Raw genomic sequence first — 25,164 nt, forward strand, 5'->3', positions numbered from 1 at the left:
TAATTTGTTTAGATTGCATGATATATATTTGGGATCGTTGGGAAAATAATTTTCATAGCTAATAAATAATTGAATATCGATATGTATGATTATTAAATAATTGGTTCAAAATTGATGACGTCCGTGTTCATTAATTTATCGATTAGAGATAATTTCAATACATTCATAATTGTACATGTAGAAATGTTCATTAGTTATGATCCAATCACAAATTCTCTCATGTTATGAATTGTATATTGTGGACATTTAGTAAATGAGTTTAAAATTCAATCAAACACAGAATGCGCACTCATAAATAGTACAACCATAAGACAATTATCTTAGGACACTTCTCAAATATAATATTATGATTGAAAGATACAGTGACATGAATTGGATATTTGACATGAAAAACTCGAAGTTTATAAGTAGATACTTATTCACTTTGGGAGCTCCAGCTATTTTGTGGAAATCCTCTAAGCAAACTGCAATAATCAATCCATGATGGAATTTGAGTTTGTAGCTCTTGACAAATGTAATAAAGAGATTGAATAATTATGTCAATTCTTGGAAGATATTCCTAAATGACTAAAATTCATATCGACAATTTGCATATATTGTGATAGTCAATCGATAATTGATCAGACACAAAACTATCTGTATAATGGTAAGTCTAGACATATACGTTGTAGACACAATACCATTAGACAACTATCTTCAACGAGAGTTATCACTATTAACTATGTAAAGCAAATGATAACCTAACGGATTTGCAAATCAAAGGATTAAATAAAGAGGTAATTGCATTCTCTTCATGAGGAATGAGATTGATGCTTGTGGAATATGTTGATGCAAAAGAAGCATAATCTATGCTAACTGAAGATCCCAAGAATTAGATTCAATGGGACAATCTAACTGTTCTGACTAAGTAAATCACTGTGGAGGAACTACCCAATAGATCGATGATACCCATAAAGGATGGAGGTTAAGCATAAGATTTTTAATGATCCAATAAAATAATGTGGATTACTCTTGAGATGTCACCTATGTGAGGAAGAAATGGGAGGTCGCTTCGAAAAGAATTGAAAGACATAACTCTTAAAACTTCTCATAAAATCAAGCGTGTTTATGGCCAAGACCGAACACATACATAAAAACTGAATTGTATCACAGAGAGTCCTAGGTGAGATATGTCAATACTTACACAAACGGTAAAACAGTTCAAGGACATCGCGTCTACTGGTCAACTAGTAAGCAAACATGTCTTCACAAAGAAATGTTTAAAGGATAATACCTATTTGTCATATACATGCCTCAACTGTTAAATGCTATCACCTACCCTATTTTCATTCATATGGAGGATGATTGAAAATGTTAGAAATTGAGAAATCCAATAGTTGAGGGAGTTTAGTCTCACATTAGAGAATGAGTGGCTTGATGGTTGATTTATGTTGAATCACAACATTAAAGTTGTGAATATGTACGAGGAGAGGTTCTCTCTCATGCGTGGACTCACATGGGGAGTGCAAATATAGGGCCCGAATTACACTGAACCTAGGTGACTTGTGTGCGAACACAACCTATGCACATCAAATGTCGGATCGATTAGGGTAAAATTTTGTAGATCAATTTTTACCTGAATTCATTTTTCTACTTGCTCAAGTGAGTAACAATGCATTAATGGTCGAGCCTAAAACAATCAGCATTAATAGTGGATCTGTAATCGCCCGAACGCATACAACCGACCATTAATGGTCAACGGCTGGCATTCGAGTTGGGTCAAATAAAGGCGATAAATAGCTTTTATTCGATCATTTAATGCTACAAAGGGTATGAGCTCCTATAAGGAAGTTACAACCATAGACAGATGTACAAAGGTACTGAGCAGAAACTCCATCTACTTTCATCTCTAAAAGTTTCATCCTTTTGGTCATGTATTTCGCTCGGCAGTCTTCCTGTGATAGTACTTGAGTACAGATTCAATTCGCCATGAATAATCAGTGTTTGATTGTGTACGTGATTGTGTCATTGTATCCTAAAAAATAGAAGTCCAACATGACCTCAAAGTACCATCGAAGGGGATGAATATATTTTAAGGAAACTACATCAAATGCAAGCCTCAATATGTTTCTCTCTCGACTTGGCGCTCAAGCATTGATGACTCACTCAGACCCGACCGACTCAGTAGTTGGGTGACGCAACCACTCGGAGCTCTCAACGACTCAACCAAGTCGACTCTCAGTGACTCGATGACTCGTGAGCTCGACATTTGACGAGTTTGACATTTAGCGAGCTCAACACTCTCGATGAGCTCGAGCACTCGCAACTTAGCTCGGACACTCGACAACTCGATTGAAGCACTTGGCAGGTCAACTCGGCACTTGACCAGGTCGGACTCAACCAGCTCTGCACTTGAGAACTCAGCCGAACTTGGTATAGTTCAGCCATATCGGGCAGTTCAGTCATCACAGACAACTCATCCTTCCCTGTATGACAACTTAATATTATCAATTCAAGTCATCTCGATAAATAAATCTAAATTTTATTTTAAAAAACTTAAAATTCAATAAATTCCTTATATCTTCGACAATATCTCCAACGAGCTCGAATTATCGACTTATCAATGTGCTGACCGATAGAATTCGGACAATAAAATTAATATAGACAATTTCTAACAATAAGAACTAGATGATATTCGCTGTGTTCCATGACCATGTTGCGTTTCAATTTGATGCATCGAATTCGGAGAAGTTGTGCTTATTCTTTCTGGGGCGTGTATTCGGATAACAATTCAGCCAGCGTAGGCATTATTATTATTATCGTACCATCGCAAAGGACCACAACTAATGATCACTTTTACTCTTTTCCCCCCTCTAGAATTCAGTATCACTCTACACATAAATTCTATTACAATAAGAAAAAAATACTATCAAACAAAAAAATCAGAAAAACATGGACAAAAATTCATTTTCAAAAGAATAATTCATCATTAATTACAAAATTATCATATGGGTGTGACCTATTTTCAATTAAAATCAAATAGATATCTCATTTAATATGAATTATCTAAAATATTCTTATATTATCTTATCATTCGATCGTATAGAAGTTAGCAATCAGTTATACTTCTCTAACTGATTGTTGCTTTTACACGTTATAGAAGCTAGATGTCAATTTCTATCAAAGTAATTTTATATCATTTAAATTTTATTTTTCTGAGTGATAACATGATTAAAATAATATTTCAACAAGTAAAATAAATAATGAAGATTTCTGAACACTCACTATATTTTAAATGAATATTATTTGATCACGATCGACCATATAAAAATTAACACGTAGCTTTTGTAAAGTGCATAGAAGCTAGTTGCTAGCTTCTACCATATGTAGAAGTTAGTTATTAACTTTTATAATGGTAACTGTAAATAATTTTGATTTTCCTTCTCAGTGATAGTTAGTAAAAATAATATTTTAACAAGTAAAATACATAATAAATATTTCATAATATTTATTATATTTTAAATAAATATAATTTAATTATGATCAAACGTGTGTAACTTCTTAGTAGGTAGCTACTATAAAAGCTGTTAAAATGAAAATAATTTGGATAGTTCATATTAAATGGATGGGATGTATATTTGATTTTAATTGAAAAATATAATGTTCATCTTATTTAATTGAAAAATAGGAAGTCTCCATTTTTACTCAAGAAACAAAGAACGTCCTCCAATGCAGAAGTTAGATCAACAAACTATTCTCAGACTACAAAAACTGAAACAATCCAAAGCCCTCCTGCAACAGCTGCTTAACCATTTCTTCCAGCTGACGCCTGAAATAGTTGAACAGGGTGACCATCCACTGCCATCAATTAGCTCGTTCGATGCATATATAGCATTCAACTTATGCTTCAAAGAAGATACAGCATTCAATGCAACTTCTCTACCTTGAAAACTGAAAAGGGAGAGGGAGAGGGAGAAGCTTCGTCTGTTCATCTGGATGAGTTTCTGTTTTTGTCGATCGTTGTATTGTTCCTGGAGTCAGTCATTATAACCTCTCCACCAACTACTGCTCTTATTTTACCTTTGCGTCCAAGGCAGCTCACGTAACTATACGGATCGCAGTGGGCTATGTTTCTGTTTCCTTCGGTTTCCATCGTCTGTTCATACTCATCAACTCTTACTTTTTAAATAGGAGTTGAAGTCGATCGACGCGCTTTTGTTGCCGCATTGATCGTATATATAGATGTGCTATCGTACTTGTTTGTCGATCGTACCATCGTGTTTCAATGGTGTCAAAGGGAGCTCTTCTTGCCTTCTTCCTTCTTTGTTTGATCGCCGTCGCCGCCTCTTCCGCCTCCGAATCGCCGGGGGAGACCTGTGGAGGGGCCTCTTTGTATCGCGAGCTTTGCTGCACCCTTCCGTCGGCGGCGCAGCTTCCCTCGAATCGGTACGAGCACGGGCGGCACTCCGTCGGACAAGCGCTGGAGCAGGCTCGCAGCACCGTCGGCTTGCTCGACGTAACTGCCGGCGGCGTCCAAGGTAAAGGCGGAGTCGGCGCCGGGGCGCTCGAGGACTGCCGCACGCTGACGAGCCTCACCGTCGACTACCTGGAGGAAGCGCAGGGGATACTGGGTCTGAGCGAGGACGCGTTGGACGTCGCGGCGGCGGCGCGAGTGCGATCGTTGATGAGCGCGGTGGTGACCAATCAGCAGACGTGCTTCGACGGGCTCGAGGAGTCAAGGAGCTTCCCCGAGCTGCGAGCCGACCTCGACAGAGAGAACCGGCTCTATGACGTCTCCCTCGAGCTGGTCGCCTCCGCCCTCATCTGCCGCCCGGCACCGCCCTCATCCAACGCCGGTGAGAGGTTATGAGGTTATCTGTGTATAATCTAATGTAACTTCACCTCGCCGCCTTACTCTGTTTCTTGACCAGGCAATGCTGGACGTCAGAGCACCGCTCCGGCTGATTTCCTAATCGACGGTGAACTCGACGTGGCGGTGTCTGTAAACCAGTCGAAGTCGGTGAGGGTGGCCCAAGACGGCACCGGAAACTTCACCACCGTCGGGGAAGCCATCGCTTTCGCTCCTAACGACACTACTGTTGAAGAGGGTGGCTACTTCGCCATCTACGTCGGCGAAGGGGTGTACCAGGAGAACGTGATCGTGCCCAAGAACAAAAAGAACCTGATTTTGATCGGTGCAGGAACCGACCGGACTGTGATCACTTCCAACCGCAACGCCGCCGACGGCTGGACCACCTTCAACACTGCTACATTCGGTGAGCAGAGCATGAGCATCCACCAACTCTCGTCGCATTCAATTCGATCTTGGTTTGAGGATGAAAAGAGTTCACGAGATCAAAATGTGGGCGAACGTTTGGTGCAGCGGTGCATGGGGATCGGTTCATCGCCCAGGACATGACCTTCGAGAACACGGCGGGGCCAGCGAAGCACCAGGCGGTGGCGATGCGGAACAACGCCGACCTCTCCGTCTTCTACCGCTGCAGGTTCCTCGGGTACCAGGACACGCTCTACGCGCACTCGAACCGCCAATTCTACCGCGACTGCGACGTCCACGGCACCGTCGACTTCATCTTCGGCAACGCCGCCGCCGTGTTCCAGAACTGCCGCATCTACGCGCGCCGACCTCTCCGTGGGCAGGCGAACGTGGTGACGGCGCAGGGCCGCACTTGCCGCAACCAGAGCACCGGCTTCTCCATCCACAACTGCACGATCGGGGCGGCGCCGGAGCTGGCGGCGGGGAACTACTCGGCGAAGACCTTCCTGGGGCGGCCGTGGAAGGAGTTCTCGAGGACGGTGTACATGCAGTCGTACATCGAGGGGATGGTAGAGGCGGCGGGGTGGATGGCGTGGAACGGGAGCTTCGCATTAGGCACGCTCTACTACGGCGAGTACCAGAATTACGGACCAGGCGCGGCGACGAGCGGAAGGGTGCAGTGGCCGGGCCACAGCCTGATGAACGTGACGGATGCTTTCCAGTTCACCGTGAATAATTTTACGACGGCGGAGGTGTGGCTGACCTCCACCGCCGTACCTTACCACGGCGGCCTACTATAAGTCTAGTCTCTAGCCAGTACAGAGATTTGCTGATGATCATAGGCATAGGCATAGGCATAGGCATAGGCATAGGCATAGACATGAATGAAACTTGAAGGAAGGTGGTAATTGATAGTTGTTGATCATGATCCAGTGAATAGAACCACCATTAGAATTGAATCCAATGATGTTTCAAAGTGCCCAACAAGAGTAATAATTGCATGATCTAATAGCAAACTAATTAATGGTCAAATGCTTATAATGATAATGTGATTAGAGAGGAAGTCCCCGGGGTATGGTGTCGTGGTAGGACATCTCCAGTTACAGTGTATTTGTAGAATTTTTTTTAAATAGGAAATGCAATCAAAGGATATTGATCGTCTAGACTGATCACTGCATGTAACACTTCTCGATTTATTTTGGTGACCTGTGAAAAATTTTTGTGGAATCGAACTGATTATCCTCAGAGATAGTTAATAAGGTTAATTGAGATTTATCTTAAGAAAGAAAAGGATGGTAATTAATTAGGTGTGTCAAGGTAACATTTACTTGATTATTATTATTATTATTATACACTTGAGAATGAACTTGTTGTATTCTAATGACAAAATCTTTAGGTTTTTCATGAATATAAATGGAATAAAAATATAATATCATGCTTACTAGATAAAAAATTAAATAGAATTTTAATTTTCCTATGTCAAGTTATTGGCAAAATATATAAAATTCTACCGAAAATAGAAAGAACGCTAAAAAAATCCCAACGCATCGGGATTATGCTAGTTGACAACGATAATTAATGTTCTTGGAAGGTTGATTAAGAAAACAAATCCATTCTTACTTTAAAATATAATTGACTCCTCGATCTTCCATAATCCTGACGTTTTAGTTTCAAGCCTTTATTAATTATGCATATTCTGATTCTATATATATACAGATCGAGCCAAGTTTTTCGGTGGATCTCCAGCAGTAGAGCCAGGAATTTTCATATTAAATCGAGTAACTTGCTTTTCAAAGATGGAACCGGAGCAGTTCTCCGATCTGACTCACCTGGTCGATGACGCGTACATCTCGGCGCTGTCCTCCGCCGGCGAAGAGCTTTTTCCGATCTCCGACGAGAAGTACGCCGAGCAACTTTGGTTGCAGGAAGTTCTCATGTCTGCATCCCAAATCGCTAGGCCACCGTCTTCCACCTTAATTAGCATCAAGGAGAAGGGTGAGTCTTCGGCTTCGGCTTCGGCTTCGTCTTCGTCTCTGGCTTCGCCTTCTCCTTCATCATTCTTCTGCAAGATCTGCATGGACGCCCCTTCCGACGCCGATATGTTCACTAACGGCGTCTGCTCCCACTCATTCTGCCGCGACTGCCTCGGTCGCTACGTCGGCGAAAAGGTGAAGGAGAATATATTGACGGTGAACTGCCCGGAGGTCAACTGCAGGAGCATTCTCGAGCCGCAGAGTTTCCGCGGCATGATACCCGGCGAGGTGCTCGACCGGTGGGAGGCGGCGGTGTGCGAGGCCGCCATCCTCAGCCTGAACCCGATTTACTGCCCGTTCAAGGACTGCTCCGCGGCGCTGGTGGTGGACGAGGAGGACGGCGGAGTGGGGGCGTTAAGGCAGGCCGAGTGCCCGCACTGCAGCCGCCTGTTCTGCGCGTCGTGCAAGGTTGGATGGCACGCCGGTTTGAGCTGCGCGGAGTTCCAGAGGCTGGGGGCGGACGAGAGGAGGAGCGAGGACTTGCTGCTGATGGAGGTGGCGCAGAAGGAGGGGTGGAGGCGGTGCCCCAAGTGCAAGTTCTTCGTGGAGAAGACCGCCGGCTGCCTGCACATCACGTGCAGGTGTGGGTACGAGTTCTGCTACGGATGTGGGTCCCAGTGGGTGAAAACTCATGCGTGCGTGGTTGGCTGATAGATTGACCGATGAATGAAACGCTGAATGAGTATCGACATGATAGATGCAAGGGAGCTTCATAAAAACATTTAGCTTTTTGTCAATATAAACTAAAATAACAATAAATTTAAAATATATTATCAATTTATCAAAATTACACGATCGAAGATGACTATAAAAAAGAATCATTTCCTTATATATATAAATATTTTTAGAAAACAAGATGGTTTGTTTTGAGCTCTAAGTAAATGAAATGGTTGTCCAATCAAGAAGTGGTTTTTCTAATATATTGAAAAGGTTATCGTTCGAGTCTAACATTCATTTTTTGATGTCTAAGTAGGCAACAAGGTGACTCAAGTTAAATTTTATGGTGTTTAAATTTTTTTAATAAGGTAATTGAGTTAAGCTAAGTCAAGTTTAAAATAAATCAAGCCATTCAAATGATTATTTAAGTTTAGTTTGATTTTTTTATTGAGTTTGAGTCTGATTCAAGCTTGATTTGAGTTTGATTCGTTTAGATATTATCAAATACTCAATTCAAGCATATTTGATTATTTAAAATATTTACATTTTAAACTTATTTTGTTAGTTATTGAGTTTGATAATACAAATTTACTTGTTCATTTTAAAAATTATTTTACTTATTTAATATGTTGATAAGAATTTTATTTAATGATTTATAAATATTCATCATAAAATTATTATGAATGCTATTCACAAATAGTGTTCGTTAATATTATTTACGAATATTAACTAGCTAAACATATATGTGTTTGATCAAGTTTGTTCGTTTAATTTAACGAGTATTTAAATTTGCTCATTTAATTGATCTTATGTGTATTGAATGAATATAAATAAATTTTTATTAAATAAATATTAAATTTATTCATAACTATTTGATTCATTTACAATCAATATATCTAAGAGTTTTCAAATAAACTTTTTCCAAATGAATGTTAAAGGCATCGATACAAAAAAAAGTATTTCTAGAGGAAGGAGGAAAATTTGAAGCACATGGCGCAAAAGGGATCTTAGAGAGTGGATTATGAAAAAAAAAGTATTGGATAAAGTTAGGGGTTTTGGAGTAACAGCAAAATCATCGAACAACGTTATATATAAAGAATGGCTTTAATTTTTTAAAGTTGTCTACACATCCTTTAAAAAAATAAAAAAAATAGATCGGCTACCTCAACGACCCTTCTAGAGTCATCATCACGGATATGGAAAAAAATTAATTCAGGTACACATGCGTTAGGCATATGACGGCGTCAAAAATATAGGTAATCATCTCATAGGGATTGACCCCTGACCATTACGTCAAAAATATCATGCACCCACCGTTTGTGCTATGCCCTAGGGTCATCACCTCCTTTAAAGTATAGGGAATCAAAGCTTATGTAGTTCGCTTATCTTTTATTTTTTATCTTATGAAGTGGTGATGTTACTCACTTTCAGTTCCCGTTCCCATAGTGTTCATTCCTTCCGTATCAAAGTCGTCTACTTCATCATCTAAAAGTTGTATTTCTTATATTATTTTTTTTTTCAATTTTCATCCAATTATCAAGTAATGATTGAGCTTCCAAAGAGTTGGAAGACAAAGTAAATTGTCGTTTATCCAATAAGCTAAAATTCCTTTTGTGATTATGGAGAGGATGGGAAAACTTTGAGTCTTCTGTGACCACTACTATAGAATATCAAAATCTGACTCACTCTTTACTAAAATTAATAGAAGTTTAAAATAATCCTCAAGTTTCTGTCTAGAACTTAAGGATCCTCATGGACATTTCATCTATTCTTTTAATAAATATTATGTTTTTGTAAGTTTTAAATTACTATTTCTAATACTAATATTTTATACTATAATATTTATAAATTTTATATAAATTATTTTTGGTATAATATATAATACTAACCGGATCAACGAAAAAAAAGAATCTTTAAATGAAATTAAAACATCATAATATAAAACTAATATTTCTTATAAAACTTCTAATTTAAGTATGGTCTAAAGCAAATGCAACTAAATAAATTTTAAGAATATTAAAAATAATTTTTATTTTATTTTCATTGCTAATATACAAGAAGATAAAAATTTATTTTGTACTATGTTCATTTAAAACTAATACTATACTAAAAAATTCACCATAACTAAATATGAAGTAGGATAATCAACACAAGAAAGTTATTCAATTGCATCATTAAATACTTTTAAATTTTCACAAATACTACTACATATATTTTATTGATATGAAAATAAATATATATTAGTATTATTAGTATTTGTGTAAAAAATAAACATAATAATTCTCTATATTAAAATAAATTTTGTAATAAATTGATAGGTTGAAATCCAATGTGTTGGTACATCATGTGAAAATTTTTTAGGTCTCATTCCATTACTTTTACAAAATATAGCTTATTATTTTATTATAGTATGATACGATCATAAATAAGAAATAATAATTTTAATTAGTTTGATTTAATTTTTTAAAATTTTTAATCTATCTTGAACACATAAATTTAAAACATTATATATGCACTGAATATGAAAAAATATCCCACCAATAACATATTGAAAATATTTTAAAAGCAATATTAGAATTAACATTATCATATGATATTAAAAATATTTTAGAAGTTAATCTATATTTTTTAATTAAATATAATAATTGAGAAATGTTATGAGCACTGTGCAATTCACCAAAAACTATAGGACTAATAAATGTTTTAAATTTTCAGGAGTTATTAATTCAATGATATGTCATACTCATATATAAATGTGTTTGTTGATGATCACTTCAAATATCAGAACATAAAAAAATTTTATTAAAAAAATTTCATTGTCTTGCTAATCTTTTGATTGTATGAGTAATTATTATTCTAGGAACATGTTTAGTAGATATATTAAGTGATTCTTTAGTAAAATCTTTAAATGTGCATTTACACCCAAAATTAAAAAAAATATTCTATAAAAACAAACCTTAGCTAACGATTTTCTTAATTTATTATCAAAATATATAAATTGGAATCGGTACCTCCACTAGTCAAGGAGAATTTGGATAATTACATTTGAGAAAATTTTATTCTATATTTTGTCATGTGCTTCATTTTGATGTGTCGTTTCAATGACCCATAAATGTTACTCAATTGAAAATTGCAAGAAGCTTTGTCATACTTACATTTTATACATAATTCTCCAGATGGAAGAGCAACTTTATCAAAATATTTAGTAAATAATAAATGATTTAAAGGATTATCCAGAACTTAGAAGTATCACCATCGGTACTTTTATCTCGGGTGTTGAAACTTACTCAGGCTCATCATTAGTAAATTGAATATCGTGATCATCATTCGGATTGACTATTTCCTTACCTTCTCGAGATTGAAATTACCTCCTCCTTCCATTATAATTAGAGAATGGAAGTCGTTGGGGAAATAGTGCAACGGTAGGACATCCAGGTTGTGACCCAGACACCTGCGGTTCGATCAGCTACGGCGTATTTGTAGAAATTTTTCCAAATGGGGATTCAAAGGATGCTGGACATCTGGGTTGGTCGCTGTGTGTGCTTCCCGATTTACCCTGGTGAGGATGCTGGACATCTGGGTTGGTCGCTGTGTGCGCTTCTCGATTTACCCTGGTGGCCAGTGGGAAATCCGTGGAAAGCCGGTCACTCCCAGGGATTGAGTCCATGAGACTGACTGGGATTTTTTCAGAATGGAAGTCGAAAGCGATCGAGATTTCAGAATTGAAAGATAAGAGTATAGAATATGGTGTAGAAATGATGAAATAAGCTCCTTATTTATATAGTTTAGATAATAATAGATACTAAATTATAATAGCAAAAAACTTATCAAATAATGTCAATTGTTATAAAAAAACAAAATAAAACCCTCTCCCCGAACAGTCAAAACTGTTAGTTAACTGACGGTTCCAACGTTTATATATATATATACACACAAAAATGATATGTTGTGCGCCTTCTCGTGCGCGCAGTGTCTACGACTTAGTGCTCGCCCAAGCGAGTTAGGGTATCTGAAAGTGATCCAAGAGCCTCACGCACTCAATTGTGGATAGGTATCGCACACAGGAAGGCGCACAACACATCACAACTATATATATATATATATATATATATATATATATATCTGTTTAACTAGTGATTTGAACCACCGCTGGTTGAACTGTTAATTTGGTCTCTGACTCGTAATTGGCTCATTGACCCAGTTGCGAGTCTACGAGAACTTTCTCGCTAGAGAATACCCCTCCCGGGCCTAATCTCTCAGACTCATAATTCTAATTGTCTTTGATAGGTATAAATTAGAGGTGTCAACCCGCATCATTTATGTTTGGCCACGTTCGCAGCCAAGCCTTTTCAATTATTCCTCGGTCAGGCTAAATGAGGGATGCATGTGATATGCCTCACAATTATCACCTAAGCATATATACACAGACAGGTCTACGCGTGCCAACTAGAGACATGACCAAGTAGGCAGAGAATCAACTAGAAGGCAAAGTCCTCAGAAATAGACTTTGCAGCTTGGGAACATTCCCATCTAAGAATATACTCTTACCTCTACATGTGGATCTGAGCCATGGAAACATTCCCGCTTGTGAATATCTCTCTCGGATTTGATTTTTCTACCTCTTAAATCTAATCATTCTTGTTGATGATGTCTTAAACATGAGTTGACCAAGTAGGCAGAGAATCAACTAGAAGGCAAAGTCCCCGAAATAGACTTTGCAACTTGGGAACATTCCCATCTAAGAATATCCTCTACATGTAGATCCGAGCCATGGAAATATCTCTCTCAGATCCGATTCCTCTACCTCTTAAATCTAATCATTCTTGTTGATGATGTTTTAAACATGGATTTGACAGGAGCAATGATATCTTAAGCAAGGGTTTGGCAGGAATTGTCAAAGAGAGAAAATTAGACATGCAAGGTCTGAGAGAAAGTCAACGTTGGTCCATACTTAGGCATGTCCTTTGTACAGGACCATGTCCTTGACAGAAGCCAATGGCAGCCTTACACCAACTTATACCTTTGACCATCTGTCAGTACACGTGGCAACCTAAGGGGGAGTTTATTTAATTGGTACACAAAGGGAGGTGTGTACAGCAAGAAAAAGAGACTGAAACAGTGACTGAAATTACTTGAAGTGCTTATGATTTTACTAAGTTGATCCACTCAACTCCCTATTCTTTAAGTCATTCTGGTCTTGAGAAGGCAACATCTTTTCTTTCAACTTCGTGCTAACTCTTTCTTTTAGTTTCATGTTGACTTGACCATCCGACTCTATCGGACTCGAACCCAAAGGCACCGATGCAGTCAAGCCTGGAATAAGATTGAGGTATCGATCAGTATCATAATCCTAGATCAAAGAAAGCTCTGCACTAAACAATCCATGGCAAATTTCTATCCTCCTCTTGGCTCAGAGTAATCTATTATGATGCCCCCCCTTAGTTCTAGAGCAATATACTTCAATAGTCATCTGCCACCTGGTTAGTTTGTCTCCATCCTTAGCAAGTTGGCCACCTTTACTCCCTTTTTTCTCTCACAAGTATTATGGATTAAGTTATTGTTAAACCTGTCACCTACTGCTACATTATGAAGTTTAATTTTGTGGTCATAAAAAACAGGCAAGATGATCTTTTACATTATCATAAATAAAGGTTTGGTGTTTAGTACCCCAAACATTCATATAATATATTGTTTCTAGAGACAGACAAGACTTTTGGTATAGACATGCAAACTACCTTAGCAAAGTATTAGGCAACAACAGAAGAATCCATTCTGAACAATTAGTGTCTCCCTCACAATATATAGGACAATGTTGTGAGTAGATTATTTATTGCAAATAGTGATGTCAAGTTGATAAGTGAATCATTAAGTATATAAATTCCAACCTAAGTAACTAATTTAATATATAGATCTAATAAAATGATTGACTCGTCAAATTATTTTATTCTATAGCTTATGACACCCTTGTTTTTCCTCCACCACTAGCCTTCTCCTTTTCTCCTTGTGTCCACCACGCTAGTCACTTGGTTTCCTTCCGATGGTACTTATGTGCTTGGTCGATCAACCCGATCACCCTCCCTCTTCTACACCGATGACATGGCTAAATTCTACCTTATCATGACCAACAACCTATTTGTAAATACTTAGTTGTGAATCTAGTGAGCATGGCTAATATCATAGTATTAATTAGTTTAAACAACTTGCAATTCGATTTACCAAATAGATGACAATCAAAATTATCCTAACTTATTAGCAAAAAATCCATATATTATTGGTATTATATATATAATGTGCCAAATAGAGGATCGAGTTGGATATTCACTTGATCACATATATGTCAACAATGGTGAGATGAACTCTAATTTTATTGATAGCTAGAACTGAAATATTCCTACAATTTAATGGTAAAAGGACTAAGTGTTTGGTGTTTAAAGTGCACAAATTGGAAATAGTTAGAAGAAGCCTTCACTTATAATTGTAAGGTTTACAACCATCGACATTACAAGGTGTCCAAGAACAAAATTTGTTCCATATAAGGTGTTGCATTATCTCATGGTAGCACCAAGGTTGCAATGATTATTCATGTCGAAGAAGGCTACTAAACACATGACATGGCATGTGCAAAGGTAGGATTCATTTGTTGTAGGATGGGGGTGGCCGGCCCGGTCCCACCATTTGTTGTGGCACAACTTGCTAATAGCCTTACATGGCGATGGATATTAATCAACAACATTCATAATTTGCTACTAAAGCCAAATTGTAAGTGATAGAAGGGTAACGATAACAAGTTTTCTTGACTTGGACTATCCATTCATGTCAAACACATTTTTTGTTGGGTTTAAGCTAAAGCATATGAAAAAGATCATGGGGTTAAAAGGATGGAAAGTATTTCCATTGGTATGAGGCATTTTGGGGAGAGCCCAAGAACAAAGTCATAAGGGCTTAGGTCCAAAGTAGATGTCAATCGGTTCTAACAAGTGGTATCAGAGTGAAATCGCTCTTCACCGGAAAATGTCATGAAACACCATGTGATTTGAACTTTAAACAAAGGAACTAGACACAAATAAAAAGTTGCGATTATAAATTGATTCAAATTTATTGCGACTAGGTAATATGCGATTAGGTGGGAAGGTGTCGGGTGGACCGAGGGGCAAAAAGTTATAGTTGCGACTAGGTTCTAGTAGGTCGGGTGGAGAGGGGCAAAAAGTTAGTGGGTCGAGGATTCAGACATCAAAAACGACGTTGAGGGGGGCCTGTGATCATTTGTTTGAGGGGGGATTGTTGGGTTGCAAGGGTGCAAACATAGTCCCACATCTAAAACACATGGAAAATATCAAAGGATGGAAAGTATCTCCATTGGTATGAGGCATTTTGGGGAGAGCTCAAGAACAAAACCATGAGGACTTAGGCCCAAAGTGGACAATATCATACTATTGTGGAGATATTTTAATTCCATCGATTTTAACATTTTTAACTAGACAAATAAAAAGATTATAAATTGATTCAAATTTATTGGACATAATATTTAGTGAGGTGTTAAAAAAATTCTTAGATTTACTAAATCAAACAACTAATTTAGATGTTATGCGTATTAGAAACTTATGTTCGATAACATTTTCTACACTACCAGATATAGATTTAAAAAGAGAAAAAAGAAAAGACGGTCTCAAATCAAGTATAAGGATATATTTTGCATTCACTTAGCTGTTGGCCGGACAGTTGAGTGCTTATTACATTCTAACAATTAATTATTGGATTCCGGTAAACTCCTCTTGCTCTCTCAAATCTCAAATTCAGAATTTTAATAATTAACAATCGATTATCACTTTCTAGCAATTGATTGTTCCCTATATTTCAACTTTTCCAAAGTTAAAATCTTAGCTTGTGCATTTGATTGATATCAACCTATCAAGACTTCCTTTACCTAGTCATTCAATCAATCTTGAATGGTTGAGACTTTTCATTATCCAACATACACATACGGTCAATCCTTGACCTTTTGAAACTTCACGCACTTAACATCTGATCACTTTTGACCTATTAAAACTGTTCCTATGTCAAACATCTGGTCTTTCTTGACTTGTTTAGACTTCCACACTCATATCAAGTGTTTAATCCTTTATAATCCATTTGGATTTCCGTCATCTCTGATCACTAAGTATCCGATCAACCATGATCTATTTAGATTTTCCTCTTGTCAACTCCCTGTTAGACTTTCGATCACTAAGTGTTCAATCAATCATGACCCACTTAGATTTTTCATCTCATGTCAACTCCATGTTGAACTTTCAACCGTCAAGTGTTCGGTCACCCATAACCCATTTAGACTTTCTATATCTTATTAAGTATCTGATCAATCTTGACCTACCTAACATCTCATTCGACCAACTAACATATTGATCAAATATTAAAATTCCAATTCAAATATGATCAATCTGATTAATCTTGATCAGAGATCGATTATACTAACAAACGTAACATTATGATAGTTAAAAGAATCTTTCACAAGCATTATGTAACATCTACTACAAGAAATTATATGGGAATATGTTTTTATCATGTAACTTCCCCATTTTGATAATATATCATATAGTTTATATTTTTTTTATGTTAAATACTATTAATTTAACCTTCTATACGTAAACAAGTCACAGAATGAGTGGATTCTTTTTTTAAAACAAAATTATTGACCCAAATTCAAAATTATTAAATAAAAAAGTCATTTTTTTTTGTCTCTTTCCACTTCTTCAGCAAGTGACATTTTTTTTTATCTCTTTCCAATATCATCAGACATTTTGCATATTTTCTGCATAAATTTGGAGTGCCGTGACGAATGCTTAATGTTTATTATTATTATTGGATTAAAATATATGAAGCATTGAGTTGTGTTGAATATTAATGTCCTCTTTCTTAACTTTAATTAATCAAGTTAAATATATAAATGTCCTCTTAGACAATTGAACAAATCATAAATTTAATTAATTGTTGATGTTAAAACTTGAAGTTGTTAATTGAAGATGGAATTATTATTATTTTAACCTCTTCAAGGATGAGTTTCAGCAAAATGCTCTTAATACGACAAAATAAATTAATATCTTCTCACCAACCAAAACATTTTTTAATCCGCACTTAATTACAAATTAATGCTTGTCTTCTAGTATCTTAATTTTCTTTTTCTTATTCTACTATTGGTAAACAACTACGTTAATTTTTTAAAGCATCCACTAAAAGAAAAAATATTTTAGAAAAAATAAAGTGGATCACCCTCAATTATCAGAATTATTAAAAGAACACTCTTTTATAAAGTCAAATTAATGCTCTACCATATTTTTTTATTAAAAATATCCTTATTTCAATATTATTATAATAGTCATGGAGTAGTCCCTGCAAAATTATTAAAATATTTTTTTAATTGATCAAGAATATTAATATTATTGCTTAAATTTGATCAACATCATAAGTTAAAATTATCATAAAATTATAGTGACTATTTAATGGCTATCATTTAATAACATATATATACACGGTTGTATAATAGTTGCTATAATAATTTTAAAATAATTTTTAATATATTTAAATAATGTTAATTTTAACTAAATAATAAAGAATTTTTTTATATAAAATTATTCAATGTATAATATTTTTTAACTAAATTTAATAATTTATTTTAACACGTTTTAATATATAGTTACGGTGTAACAATATTTGAATAAAAATATTTCCAGAATGAGAAATATATTGAGGTGTTATTTTTACTTTTTTTTTTAAGTAGGAGGTGCCTTGATTTAGAAGTTGTTTATAATTAAGGGTATTTTTTATACAATAATAATAATAATCAAGTCTTATCTTATTATGTGAGGTTAGTTATATAAATTTTTTTATATCATTAGACTCTATCCTTTATTATAACATCATCTATATTTAAATAAATTTTATTTTATTTTATTATTATTAATCAAATATCTTTTTTAGCCTTTCTCTTCCTGTTTGATTTACATATTTATTATAGTTACATATAACTTAATGAATATTTATTGGTTGTTTAAGTATATGTTTATACTATCTTAAACATATTTACTAAAAATTTTTTCTCAATATACGCAACCCCAACTTTCTCTCTGATATTTTTATTTTTTATCTTATCTGTCCTCGTATGTCAACACATCCACATTAATATTATCATATCTGCAACTCTTATCTTTTACTTATATGCTCAAGTTATAGCCAACATTTAGCTCCATATAATATAACATATCTAACCATCATTTTGAAGAACTTCTCTTTATGTTTTAGAGGTGTTTATAATCACAAAGAACATCTAACGCTCTTCTCCATTTCAACCGTTCTTCTTATATTCTATGTAAAATATCTCTCTCAATCCCTTCATCCTTTTGAAAAAATTATCATAAATATTTAAAGCTCTCAGTTACAGATAATTCATAATCTCCTATTTTAATAATTGTCTCATTACATTTAATATTTCTAAACTTAAATTTTATATATTCTATTTTTACTCTATTAAACCTAAAATCTTTCACTTTCAATATTTTCCGTCGAGATTCGAGCTTAGCATTTACTTCTATGTACATGTCTCATCTATTAAAATAATATCATTTGCAAATAAGATACACCATGATACCATATCTTAAATGTATCTAGTGTGTTCATTCATGATTAGTGTAAAAAAATAAGGACTTAGAGTTGATCCTTAATGTAACCCTATCTTTATAGAAAATATTTCAGTTACTCCCTTTGATGATTTCAATTTTGTCATTACATCTTCATACACATCCTTAATTATTTCAATATATGTTATGCTAATATCTCTCTTTTCTAGAATTCTCTATATAATTTTTCTTAGACTCTATTGTTGATGTAGGGAGCACCAGATGATCGAACCTAAGTTTTGATAATGACAAAGGGTTTAAGTTAAAATTGTGAAGTAATCTGATGAGCTTTAACTGAATGTGCAGGTAGCACAGAGAAGTCCTAGTTGCAGCTAAGCAACAGAAGTCCTAGCTAGAGGCTAGGCAAAGGAAGTCCTGATCTGGAGGATTAGATGGAAGATCTGGTTTGGAGGACTGGGCAAGAAAGTCCTAGTCAGGAGAACTAGGCAGGAAGTCTTGGCGGATCAAGAGCATCAGGCGAAAGTTTAGACGGGTTTAGAGGATCGAACATCTAGCAGTGGAAGACCTAGAGACCGAGGATTGAGGCTGAGCAAAAGTCCAACAAGTCTGGAGGACTTGGTTGGCACAAGGTAAATTCTCCCGAGTGGAGTGGGTGAGGACGCATTCTCAGTAAGGGGAACAGTAGGCGTCGATTTAACCTAGGATTTCACTAGAAACCTGAAGTGATCAAGATCAAACAGTTTGCAAAATTATTCACTTTCTTGTTATATTTTGAATTTTGGACTAACTTGTAATGCGGGAAAGGAGAGGCTGGAACTTTATATTTTGGGCGCCCTTATTTGGATCCAAGCGATCAGACGGTCCAGGTGCCCGAATTGGTTCTAGGCGATCGGGCGTCAGTGGAACTAGCCAGTGAGGCAAATGAGGTGGCAAAGTCCCAGTGGTCGGGACACCTCATCCTCCAAGTGCCCGAAGAGGTTCCAAGCGCTCGGATCTAGATAAGGCGTTGCAGAGTTAAAGTTGATCCGACAACCTCCACGTCAGCATCCAGTCACCCGGAAAATATCGAGTCAGCGTCGAAAGTGGATCGACGGAACGATGTGAAGGCGATCGGAAGGACTTCCAAGCACCCGAATCAGTCCATATAAACAGCTGTGAGGGGAAACCCTAGAAGCATTTGAATACGCCTCAACGACGACCTCTTGCGTGTAAATCTTCCATTCGGAACGTTGTCATCACGCCGAGCTGCACCGGCTACTACAAGTCCATTTCACTCGGTCGGTAAAATACTTTTCGCTTGTTTATACTTAATGTTTTAGGACGGTATCAGTGTTATCGTTCCTAAATAATTTGTAAAAATGACAAACTCCCTTTCGTAAAAGGGGAGTTCTTTTAGTGGATTGTCCGTCGAAAATGATCACTAATCGTGAGCCTTGGAGTAGCAGTCTGTGACTGTGAACCAAGTAAAACCAACTATGTACACTTGTGTTCTTTTCCACTGCAAGTTCTGATTTACGCAAGTTTTTTCATAAAAGAATGAAAATACAAAGAAACGCTATTCACCCCCCCCCCCCCCTCTAGCGCTCTTAATCGATTCTATATCTATCATAAGCTTTTTCAAGGTCAACAAATATCATATGTAAGTCTTACTTTTGCTCTCAATATTTTTCAATTAGTTGTTTAAGAAGACGTATAACTTCTATTATCAACTTTTCAATCATAAATCTAAATTAATTTTAAATCACCATGGTCTCCTTCCTTAGTATTTTTTTTATTACTCTTTCTCAATGTTTCATGGTATAACTCATTAGTTTAATACCCCAATAATTTGCACAATTATGTACGTCTCCTTTGTTCTTATATAAGGGAACTAGAGTACTTATCCTCTACTGATCAAATATTTTTTTAATTTTTAATATCAAATTAAATAATTTTGTAAGTCATTGAAAATCTTATTTTCATAAGCATTTCCAAACCCTATCAAAGTATCATCTAGTCCAACTACTTATTCATTTTACATCACATTTAAAATTTGTTATACTTTTGAAGTATGAATTCTATGATAAAGATTTAAACTTCTAAACTCATTCGACCTATTTAAATTATCTAAGTTAAATTGGTCACCTAAACCTTCGTTAAAAAGTTAATGATAATACATCTTCCAGCACTCTTTTATTTCCTTATCATTCAATAATATCATATTGCATTCATATTTAATGCATCTTATTTGAGTAAGATTTCTTGTCTTCCTCTCTCTCACTTTAGCTATTTTATAAATGTTCATTTCCCCTTCTTTTGTATCTAGTTGTTAATGTAAGCATTTAAAAGTTTCAATTTTAACTTCATTTATTGCTTTCTTGGTTTCTTTCTTTGCTACTATATACTTTTTAAAATTTTTCCATTCTTACAAGTGCATAATTCCTTATATGTTATTTTTTTCTTCACTTTCTCTTATACTTTCTCATTCTACCACCAAAATTTATTATTTAGTAGTACATGTCCCTTTGACTCACCGAGTACACTCTTGGTTATCATTTTCAATTTTAATATCATCTTATCTCATGTCATGTTCGAGTCGTCATGTATTTCTCCTAATAGCTTGTACTCTTACACTCTTTAAATATGTTTTGTTTACCATCCTTTAACTTCCACTACTTAATTCTAAAAGTCGCATATATATTTTCTTCTATTAATATTATGCTTGAGGTACATATCTAACACTACTAGCATATATTGGGTAGTTAAGTTTTCCTCAATGATGATCTTACAATCTTTATAATTATTTCTATCTTTCTTCCTAATCATAAGAAAGTCAAATTGCAACTTATTATTCTCACTTTTGAACATGATCAAATATTTTCTTTACTTAAAAATGTATTAGCTAGTATAAGATCATATGTTATCACAAAATCTAATATAGTTTTTCCTTCTTTATTTTTTATTCCAAACTCATAACCTCCATCCACCCTATTATATTTCTCATTTTTTACTCCCCGATAGGCGTAGCTGAGTTGGTACTCAAGTGGCAGAGTTGTTACATTGGGCAATGGTTGATTCTCGTTGGATTCATTCTCCTAGAATTTATGCTTTCCCATCTAGGAGGTCTCTAGATATCATGGTTTACTCCTCTCATCTCGTTGTGGGGTCGTCAATAAGGGGCACTCGAAGTGAGTGTTATTACCTTTTTGCTACATATTCTTTAATTTTCACTCTTGCATGCTCATATAGATCTCCTTCCATTAAAATCATTTGATGGAATATTTTATAATATTTTATTTAGGTTGTCTTAAAATCTAGATTGGATGTCTTCATCTAATTTACTTGAGGTGCATATATGTTAATTACATTAATAATTTTTTTCGCCACCACTATTTCGAGAGTTATAATATTATCCTCCTTTCTAACTACTTCTACAACTTCATCATTTAGTGAACTATCTACAATAATACTTACTTTATTTTTTATTTTACTCTTTCCTATATACCATAATTTAAAATTTAAATTTTTTTTATTATCTTTACCTTCACTCATACTTATTTTATTTCTTGTACATATAAAATATTAATTCTTCTTTAATCATTGTATTTGTTACTTCTGTTGTTTTATTAATGAGCACTCCTATACTCTATATTTTAAATTTTAGATAATTAATTTTTTTTTATAATATTTATTTGTATCAAATCTATGGTTAAGAACTTTTACATTTTTAATAGATGTAATGATCCTTATCAATACGTTATAATTAGATTGTTCAACGTGTTCCTTTTGAAAAACAACCTACCATTAACATAATATTTTGATGACCAGTGGCGAAGAAGTTTTGTATTGCCAATTATGGACCACTTTTGGATGTTATCACTCGAAGGATTAATGTGTGGCCTAAGCACAAGTTATCTTACATCGGTAGATTGGAATTGGTGGGCACGGTTCTTCAAGGTATGATATGTTTTTGGCTATCTATGCTACCAATTCCAAGTATGGTAATTGAAAAGATCAAGGTTATTTGTCAAAGTTTTGTATGGTCTTCTAAGTAGTCTCCTATCTCTTGGTCTAAAATTTGTCTATCAAAGAAGGATGGAGGCTATGGTCTTCGGAATCTCCATGCATGGAATGAAGCTTTGCTAAGTAAGATACTTTGGGATATACAATCTCGGAAGAATTCTCTATAGGCGAATTGGGTGTATCATCATTATGTTAAGAATGCAGATTTTTGGACATGGAATGCAGAGGTTTCGGATTCTCCTCTAATTAAAAGACTTATTGGACAAGATTGTCTACAGCTCGAAGGTGTGGGGAGAGCTAATATAACTATGATAGATTGGTTTGTTGGTTGGAAAAAAGAGGTTTCTAATGCTTATCATTTTTTTATGTCACGGGGTTTGGAGGTAGCTTGGAGTCCGATGGTGTGGAGGCCAAAAGTTATGCCTAAACATCGGTTTATCTTGTGGATGTTAGCAAATGGGCACTTAAGGACCAAGGATCGCGTGGAGTATGAGCTTAACAAGTCGTGTGAGTTATGCTAACTTCATGAAGAAACCAACCACCACTTGTTTTTTGAATGTCCCAAGGTTTGTGAGATATGGGGCAAGGTCAAGCATTGACTCGGTATTTGATAAAATTTTACTTCTTTTGAGGAGATGCAGCAGGTTCTTGGGCGGCATTACAAGAATGGGCGACGGCAAACCAAGGCGTGCTACCTCGACATCTCTAGCTTGATATACTATATATGGGAGGCATGAAATCGAATGCGTTATCAAGACATTATCCCAGATTTTAATTGGATTTTTCGTAAGGTGTAAGTCTATGTGTATCGGTCTGTAGATCTCAAACCACGGTAGCATCCAAGCTGTCGATGGCTCTGTTCCTGAGATGAAGTTGCCCACTTGTATGGACATGTGGGGCTATGGTGTCTTGGTGTTGGTGGTGTCATGGGTTTGATGTAGTTTCTTATGTGATGGATCATATATGTGTGCTCAACAACTAGTGCTGGATTATGATATTGATCTTTTGATTGTCCATTTGACAGATCTAACCTCTTTTATTTTATCTATATATGAATCATTTTTAAAAAATATTTTGATGACTATATTTATTAAATATTTAATTAAAATTCAATTGAAACCGATATCAATGGGTTTAAGAGTGTCTTTTGATATTTTTTTTTAAAAAGTTTATAATTTATTATTCTTGTTATTATTATCCCTTCATAAATATTATTAAAATGCCTAGTATGGTTACATACTTATTTAATATTATTAATTCAACCTATTTAGAGAGGAATGTGGGAAAAGGGCAGAGGCCTTATTGTCATTAAATAAAATCATTTCTTATATATTTTTTTTACAATTTCCAAATACTTGTAATTTACAAATACGGCAATTGCCCCCACTAAAGCAACTGCATTTTTTAGTTCACCGTCGCCTCGCCGTCGGGCTCGCCCGGGCTGCCCTCCTCCGTCCCACAACCTGACCACGCTCCCGTCCAGCGCCGCCATGTCGAGGCAGCGATACCACCCCAAGTCCCACCTCTGGCGCTCCGCCCCGAGCAACCCGTCCCACCGCCGCCAGTCTTCTTCCCACGGCGCCGTCCGCGATCGCTCGTCGACTTCCCTATGGTCCTCCTCCGTTCCGGTCACGCCGATGGAGCTCCCGTCGTAGTACGTCTTGAACCGTCTCTTCGTTGCGGATACTTCGCCCAGGTAGCGATTCCGCGGATGCGCGACGGAGGCGACATCGCTCGCCAGCGGCGGCGGTGCCGCTTTCGACTCGTCTGCCGAAGAGAAGTGAATCGTCGGCGGCGGAGGAGGAGGGGAGAGCGTGGACGCGAGCAATCTGGACCCGAAGGCCCGAATCCAGAGGCCGAACGCCGCCGCAGTGACGGCGACGGCCCACGCCCACGAAGATCCGCCGGCGAGGACGGCGCGGGGGACTGAAATGAGGCGGAGAACCACCGCGTCGAGCGGCACCTCGAGCAGGTACATTTTGGGATTGGCTTGGGGAAGAGGAAAGGTCGAAATATATAGCAAGGGATAATAGATCTGAGCCGTCGATCTCGGCACGATGATGCCGGGAATATTTGATATTCCGCCGAAATGATAATGACGCCTGAACCGGATTGACAGCGAATCAAGCGCTTTGCTGAGTGGTCCACGTCCGTGAGGCGTACGCCGGCGGCCGCCCCACCGCCTTCCCAGGATTCACTGTGCATATCAAACAGGAACATAGATATGCCATCCACGCAAATCAGGGGGACCCATTTATTGATCGGATGGTAGACAGGAAGCCGAATATATATATATTTATAAAAACATTATATTTTTAGTTTTAGCAAAAAATTAAAATGTTTTAAAAAGTTAATTATTTAGCATGCAAGATATTTAAGCATGAATTGTCTGTACTTATCAATTCTATGAACATAAAAATTAATGAAACTAATGTGTTTAAGATATTCTTTAAAACATACATAATAACAATAAGAGCTAATGTAATTAGTTAGTGTGAATAAATATTCAACCACAATTATTTTAAAATAAGTATACATGGCCCAGCACACCAGTCTTCTACATGATTGATCATTTTTATAAATTTATTTG

General features: G+C 36.2%; 2 protein-coding genes and 1 pseudogene across 2 annotated transcripts; 2 read left to right on the forward strand and 1 right to left on the reverse strand.

Moving 5' to 3' along the window:
• The first annotated feature begins 4,264 nt into the window (after positions 1 to 4,264).
• LOC141836473 (pectinesterase-like) lies at positions 4,265 to 6,054 on the forward strand (annotated as a pseudogene).
• Positions 6,055 to 7,050: 996 nt separating this feature from the next.
• Positions 7,051 to 7,938, forward strand: LOC141836095 (E3 ubiquitin-protein ligase RSL1-like). The gene has a single exon (XM_074723504.1). It carries the CDS (start codon positions 7,051 to 7,053, stop codon positions 7,936 to 7,938), a length of 888 nt encoding a protein of 295 aa, XP_074579605.1.
• A 15,954-nt stretch (positions 7,939 to 23,892) lies between these two features.
• LOC141836097 (uncharacterized) lies at positions 23,893 to 24,552 on the reverse strand. Its single transcript, XM_074723506.1, has one exon. It carries the CDS (start codon positions 24,550 to 24,552, stop codon positions 23,893 to 23,895), a length of 660 nt encoding a protein of 219 aa, XP_074579607.1.
• Positions 24,553 to 25,164: the final 612 nt, after the last annotated feature.

Source organism: Curcuma longa, chromosome 10 (assembly GCF_044706935.1).
Source record: "Curcuma longa cultivar G26 ecotype Majalengka, Jawa Barat chromosome 10, ITB_CL_G26_1.1, whole genome shotgun sequence".
Classification (NCBI taxonomy): Eukaryota; Viridiplantae; Streptophyta; class Magnoliopsida; order Zingiberales; family Zingiberaceae; genus Curcuma; species Curcuma longa.

Bases quoted from the DNA above. Each gene is read 5' to 3' on its own strand.
- LOC141836097 (XM_074723506.1), bottom strand. From the start codon at position 24,552: ATGTACCTGCTCGAGGTGCCGCTCGACGCGGTGGTTCTCCGCCTCATT.
- LOC141836095 (XM_074723504.1), top strand. From the start codon at position 7,051: ATGGAACCGGAGCAGTTCTCCGATCTGACTCACCTGGTCGATGACGCG.